This window comes from Otolemur garnettii, unplaced genomic scaffold, assembly GCF_000181295.1.
Source record: "Otolemur garnettii isolate 467f Iridium unplaced genomic scaffold, OtoGar3 scaffold00003, whole genome shotgun sequence".
NCBI lineage: Eukaryota > Metazoa > Chordata > Mammalia > Primates > Galagidae > Otolemur > Otolemur garnettii.
Genome location: NW_003852398.1, coordinates 24,608,302 through 24,615,293, shown reverse-complemented (window position 1 = coordinate 24,615,293; position 6,992 = coordinate 24,608,302). Strand labels below are relative to the sequence as shown.

The window sequence follows — 6,992 nt, the reverse complement described above, 5'->3', positions numbered from 1 at the left end:
AAAAAAAAAAAAAAGAAGAAAAGAAAAGAAACCCATGAGGGCGGCGCCTGTGGGTCAAAAGAAACCCGTGAAAATAATATCCTCAAAATGAAAATGTACAATTTTGAAAATGGTTCAACTTCACCATACAGAAAATTGATCAAAAAATTAATTAATTAATTTAGAGACAGGGTCTCTTTCTGTCCCTCAGCCTAGAGTGCAGTGGCATCATCATAGCTCACTGCAGCCTCCCTGGGCTCCCGTGGTGCTGCGATTAGTGGCATGAGCCTAATCAAGTAATTTAATAGGCTTAATGGGGTTTGTGCCAAAAAGCTTCTTCCCTGTGGCCAATTAATCAAAGCTGGATAATTCTGACTGGAATATTTATTATTGTTTGTGTTCAAAATAACCTGGAAATTAAATGGCAGTATTGAAAGGTCCCCAGGTCTAAGTGGCAGGGGAGAAACCATGAGGTTGAAATGCCTTGTGCCCGCCTCCAAACGCTGCTAAAATCATTTGGCACACAGGGCTTAGGTATGCAGTTTGTGGGCAAATATTTTCCACTCTAAAGTGACCACTGGCTTAACAAGGAGGCACAGTCCTTGCTAGTCCCACAGAGACACAGAGAGAGCCAGACCCTTGCCCAAAGTAACCCAGCAGCTAATAGCAGAACAGGGCAGTGGCCTCCAGTGCTTCTCAGACTCACCTTGGTCAGGATCCCGGGCAAATACCACAGCCACCGGGGTCTTAACCGTGGTGTTGTCAAAGACGGCCACAGCACAGTGGCTAGGGAAGAACCGTGGGGCGTTGTCATTCACATCTTCCACATGAAGAGTCACATCTGCCTGGCACGAGCGGCCACCTCCATCTGTTGCCTTGGCAATAAGGCTGTACACATCCTTCCTCTCACGGTCTAGGGCTGTGAGGGTGGTCAGCTCCCCTGTTGGGAGAAATAACAAAAGCTGAGCTTTCTTTGGGGGACATTATCCTAGCATGTGCCCCCTAGAAAGCTACAGGAGACAAATCGAGCTACACAGAGTTTTGTCACAGCAAGAAGAAGACACTGCAGCCAGAAAAATCTCAGCCTGTATCCCCCTATACCCACCCACCCATTAATTCTCCCCAACACTCCAATCACCACCATCACCAGTTCAAGATCACCAACAAGCTACAAATAGGCACAACATTTTTAAAGGGCAATTAGAAAATTTCTAACAGCATATAAAATGGGCTTATCCTCTGGCTTATAGTTTCACTTCAGGAATACATATCTCTCTTACGGAATAACTCAAAGATTAAAAAATATATATATAAGGATAGTCTTTGAAGCGTTGTTTATAATAGCAACATACTGGAGTCATCCTATTTGTCTTTCAAAAAGGGACTGGTTAAAATGCAGTAAAATACCACATAATTAAAAATGAATTATGATGGAGTTTCAAAATATGGCTAAGTGAAGAAAAGCGAGCTACACAGTAGCATTGCATTTTCATGAAATAATTATATAGAGATTTTAGAGATGCATAGAAAGTCAGTCAGACAGAACACACGCCAAGAGTTCTTGTCTTTGGGGGAAGGGGTAATTATGCAGACTTTGCAGTCTCTGCATAACACATACCCACATTCTTTGAATGTTATACCATGACCATATATTTCCATATTCAGAAAAAAAATGCCCAGTTTTTTTAAAGTCCTCACTGATTATCTTGCAGCTGAACAAATAGCAGCAGAGAAAGATTAGGTAACCTGCGTGGGTTGCTCAGCACGCCCGCGCTGGGGTCAGGAAGGACAAAGTTGTCTCCTTCCTATCCACCCAGACAGCTGCCTGGGACTCCACTCTCCCCTGCCAGCTTGGGAATCTCCAAGTTATGCTCTGAGCCACTGGATCCAAGCCAAGGGTTAGCACTGGCCCTTGTGGCCTGGGCCTTCTGTGCTGCCCACCCACACACTTGCCCCTACGGCAGCAGGGTAGGAATCCCACCCTGGTGGATGGGCTGCTCTTCTGGGTGCTCACAGACCAGCCTCCCCTGGGGATTTGCAGCCTGGCCTGCAGGGCCCTCTGCTTCCACTCTCCGCTCTGTCCCCTAACTAACTAGTAACAGTGGCAACAGCAACTCCATCTGCTGGGCTGTTAACTACACACCAGACCTGGCCTGGGCCTCCATCTGCTTTATCACTTGTGAGCCTTACCACAGTCCTGTGAGGTTTTATCCCCAGTTTGCAGCCTAGATACCTTGAGATCATGTCTTTGACCATGAAACTCACCTGCCTAAATCCTCCATGGCTAAAGGTGGGACTTGGTCCTGCCTGGCCCAGGGCCTCATCCTTTGCTCTCTTTCCTCCCTTTCTGGGCACCAATTTCTGGCCCTCTGTCAGATCCTCAGATGTGCATACTCTTTCCCCAAACAGTGTCCATGTATAAATTTTCTTTCTGCCTCGAATGCCCTCTCCTACCACTCCCTTACATGGTATAAAATACTCTGTGTCCTCAAGTCCCACACAAAATGGCATTTCCTTAGGGAAGCTTTACTTAACCCCATTCCCCAGCCCACATCAAGTTCTGCTGTCAAATACCAACATAGGAACAGAAGAGGAGGAAGGAAGGAAGGCCAAGGTGTCAGCTGGGTTAAAAAAAGAAAAAGAATAAAATTAATCTCCATAGCCCCCTGCATTTCTTAACTCAGCATGCTTCAAACCACCGGCTCAATGATTCCATTTCCCACTAGACTGCAAATATCCAGATCTTGTCTTACTCATCTATTGATTATGTCCCCAGCATCTGGTAGAATGCTTGGCAAATAGTGCCAATATATGTTTGCTGATGGATGGACGAATAGATAAGTGAATTGCTGCTTGTCCAAGGAGCTTATTACAGCACCAAGCGTTCGGTATTCAGCAAGTAAGTTCTTGGCTGATCCTGCAGCTCAGTAAACCTACCTGTATGAGGATCCAGCTTGAATTCTTGTGCCCCAGGGCCATGCAGAGAGTATGTAATCTGACCATTGGTGTCAGTGTCCAAGTCCGTGGCAAAAACCTTCAAAATTAAGTGTCCTGGAAATACATCTTCACGGACCTTGCCAGTATAGAGAAGCTGGAGACAGAAGGACAAAGAGGGAGATTGTGGGAGCTGCACCTAAATCCAGAGAGAAGCAGAAAGACAGAGAAAGGGGGACAGAAACAGAGAGAGGGAGAGACTGGAAGTGGAGAGACAGAGAGAGAAGCAGAGAGAAGGAGGGAGGCAACTGAGGGAAATAGAATAGGATGAAATATGCAAAGAACACGGGGATTAAAAACAAGGAGAGAATGACAAAAGGACAAGTCAGAAGAGGGAGAATGAGCAGGAAGTGAGTTCCACCATCCCAAAGCCCACACCCCGAGCTAAAAGGACCTGCTACAGCCCCCTCCACGGGGCCTTCTTGCCGCTGCCAGATGAGGTGGGTAAGATGGCTTGGACACCACAGGGTGTCAGGTCAAGCCACTCTAGGCCATGCCCTACCTCTGTGGGGAGGCCATGCTGTCCCTGGACATGTCCACACCTCCAAGACAGACTCTTGGCCTTTGAGACATGGTACTTCGCTGGGCTGTGGTACAGGGGAAAGGCTGGAGATCCCGAGAACTCAGTTTCCCTTCAGTGGCTGGCTCTTGGCCCGACTTCCACACATCTGATTTCTACTACTGCAGGGTGTGGGCAAATGTAGACCTCATGCCTGCTCTGGGGGAAAGCTTTGTGCCAGGTGGCTGTGTGGAGCTGACGCCCCAGGCCTCTTTACCCAGGCTCTCATGATGCTATGGACCTTTCCTAGGAAGGCCAGGGTGAGCCAGGTCCAAGCCTCTCCCAGTCTGGGGAAGATGGAGGCTGCTTGTAAGGATGGCCGAAGGGAAAGAGAAAGAAGGTGGCCTTCATTCTCCCCCAAAAGGCTGCCCTTCTGAGGGCAGGCTCTCTCTGTTTTTACTATGCTTTTATGTTACTGGCATGTATAAAAGCAGAGGAAGAAAAGGTGATGGGATTTATGTATTTATGTGATGAAGGGTCTATGTGCAAATATGCATATGCAAATAAGTCACAGTCCATACACAGATGCAGATATAAGTGTGTCTGTATGAATGACATATGTACATTTGCATCTGTGGATGCATATATGCATGAATGTAGGAGGTATGTAGGTATATACGCATGTGTGTATAGGTATTTGACTATGTATATAGGGTTGTAGATGATCTTTTATGTACAAGATCTGACAATTAAGTTCACAAAGTCATTCCAGAAAAAGTGCTACATGCCTCCTTGCTCACTATCACTACAGTCACCTTCAAAGTACCCATTGGGAAGCTATACACCAATGCCAGGGCCTAGTTCACCCATCAAAGCCCTTTTTCTAGAATGAGTTCTCAAACTTAATTGTCCAACATCGTATGATGACAGCTCTGATAGACATTCCAGAAAAAGATTTCTAAAATTGCTTTGGAGGGTGGACTAGGTACAGGAGTCAGTGCATAGCTTCCCAAGGGGAGGACACTGAAGGTGACCTTAGCGACATTTAGCAATGAGGTATGTAGCAATGAGGTATGTTTCTGGGATGGGTTCATGAACTTAATTGTCTGACCTCATATGTTTATACCTGTGAGTATGTATAAGTGTGCATTTACATGTATATGCTGAATGGCTGGATCGTATATTAAATATAATATGAATTATGCTAGTTTGAGATGTTATAAAATTTATCTGCAAACTTTGCAATAGTGCAAATTCTCCCAAAGTTAAAAATTACTGTGACTGTGTTTTAAAAAAGTATGTTTAAAAGCAAAGCTCAATGAAAATGGCTACGGGTTTATGCCCTCTAAGAACACAGTTCTTCTCCGAATACACACATACCACTCAACATTTGCTCCTATGGAAAATTCCAAATTGAATTACATGAGGTCCTCAGGAAAGGATGCTTGACCAGCTGTGCCTGCCCTGTCTGCATGTTTGTGTCTGTGTATAAGTGGAAGGAGGGCATCTGCATTGGGCTGTATTACCCAAGCAGATGGGGGTATGCCTATACAGGATGGGGGAGGGGTGTGTCTGCAGGCAGGTCCTGTGAACGTGTTTGATAACAGTGAGCCAAGTCAACAAGCTGAGCACTGGAGGGGTGCCTGCTGGGCATGGCACACTGTATTTGGAGAATGCATATGGCACTTTATTTCTGGATATATTTTGTGAAGATGTGGCCATTTGCAGAGAATGTAGCAAGAGAGATTGGAACCATGATTCCTGAACAGCTTGGCATATCCCTGTAGGGAGTCAAAAAATTACTTAAAATTGTTCCTCCCCTCAGGGCAGTAGTCTGAAGCCAGCTGGGGCTGGTGTGGAGGGGCAGGAGAGGTCAGTGATGACCGGCCTCAGAGCTGACACCCTGGGGCCACTCCTTTCTCCTGCCCCTCACTCTACCTTGCTTATCTCCACTTCCCATCCCACTCCTCACTAGGCTCTCACCTGTGAACACTGTGGGCTATTGTCATTGACATCCAGGACAAAGATCTCCACAGTGACCGAAGCCTGGAATTTGCCATCAGATGCTGTGATTCTGAGCAGGTACTTGGCTGTGTGCTCGCGGTCCAGGGTCTTCCTTGAGGAAATTCTCCACTCATCCCCAACTTGGCTGATACCAAACTGGCCTAGGGGGTCTCCCTCTAAGAAATGGGCAGAGTTTTCAGACAATAAGCAATGGGAATGAACCAGGCTTTGTGTCTTAGGGTGGCTGCCCCCTGACACTTCTCTAAGAATTGCTGGGAAAGGCAAACATCTCTGTTAACTAGGAACCCATGAGTCTAAACCCTGAGTCAGTTTTTTGGTGTTATGAAGCCTATTCTGACTTTGAAGTCCTTCTATTAAATGAAGTAATCACTGTGACAAGCTCCACTCCAAAATATATGGGTAAGGGGTAGGGTTTTTATTTTTGTGGCCCGGAAGGCATTGGGGAAAGTTAAAGGGAAGCAATTTTCAGTACTATACAAGATATTTCTAACATGGATATCTGTTCACCAGTGGAGGGGTGAGAAGTGATCAACAACACTAAACATGCCTAGGTTTTATTTTACCACTAAGGACAGGGGCCAAGTGGAGGTCCCGTAGGAGCACCAGGTTTGCTTGTAAGTCCTCTTTCTCTCCTTGATCACTGCCAAGAGTGTGGGAAGGTGGGTTTCTCATCCTGAGATTTTAAGATTCAGAATGCCAAGACAACTATTTTAAGAGTTGATAATGTATTGACATTTATTATTCTATAATATTATTTTGGAATTTTAGGACTTTTGTGTTTTCAAGAGTCTGGTTTTATAACATGGTAAGATTTATTTTTCTAAGACTCTGAGTATTTAGCCTGGCATTGTGGTGGGTGCCTGTAGTCCCAGCTACTCGGGAAGCTGAGGCAAGAGAATCACCTAAGCCCAAGAGCTAGAGGTTACTGTGAGCTGTGATGCCATAGCACTCTGCCGAGGGTGACAAAATAAAACTCTGTCTCTTAAAAAAAGACTCTGAGTATTAAGCAGCTCTGATCTTGTCTATCTTCAGGAGTCTCTGGTTCATGGTTGGAATTTCAGGCTCAGCAACTTTCCTCTGGGCAGCTGTGATAGCAGAAGGAGCCATGTTTTATGGGAATGGAATGACAGGGCACCTGGGGATGGGGTAAAGGCCACTGCAAAGTAAAGAACTCCCTCGTGGCCACTGGTTGGTTGGGCTAGCCATTGGATAGGAGTGGGTTAATTTAGTTCTACAATAGGTATCTACTGAGGAAAGTGGCTTATAGGGTATGGTTTTAATCCGATCCCTGACACAAGCTCAAAGTGTAACCTTGGTTGAAATTCTTCCCCTATCTGGGCCTCGGTTTCTCCATATGTAAAATGAGAGGATTGAGCTAGAATCATACATATGTAAGGAAGTGCTATCTCTCTAACAGTTTTGTAATTGAATAAGAAGCATTTTCTATTGTCCACAACTTGTCCTAAACATACACTTTTCTTTTCTTTCTTTCTTT

At 45.5% G+C, this 6,992-nt stretch overlaps 1 protein-coding gene across 1 annotated transcript in view; it reads right to left on the bottom strand.

Annotated features, from left to right (window-relative positions):
- FAT2 (FAT atypical cadherin 2) overlaps positions 1-6,992 on the bottom strand; it is a 64,323-nt gene that overhangs the window by 29,070 nt on the left and 28,261 nt on the right. Inside the window, exons 10-12 of the mRNA XM_023515043.1 lie at positions 5,456-5,652; positions 2,917-3,070; positions 686-919 (exon numbers count right to left, since the gene is read on the bottom strand). Of these exons, the coding sequence (XP_023370811.1) occupies positions 686-919; positions 2,917-3,070; positions 5,456-5,652 (585 nt within the window). The remainder of the gene's footprint in view (positions 1-685; positions 920-2,916; positions 3,071-5,455; positions 5,653-6,992) is intronic.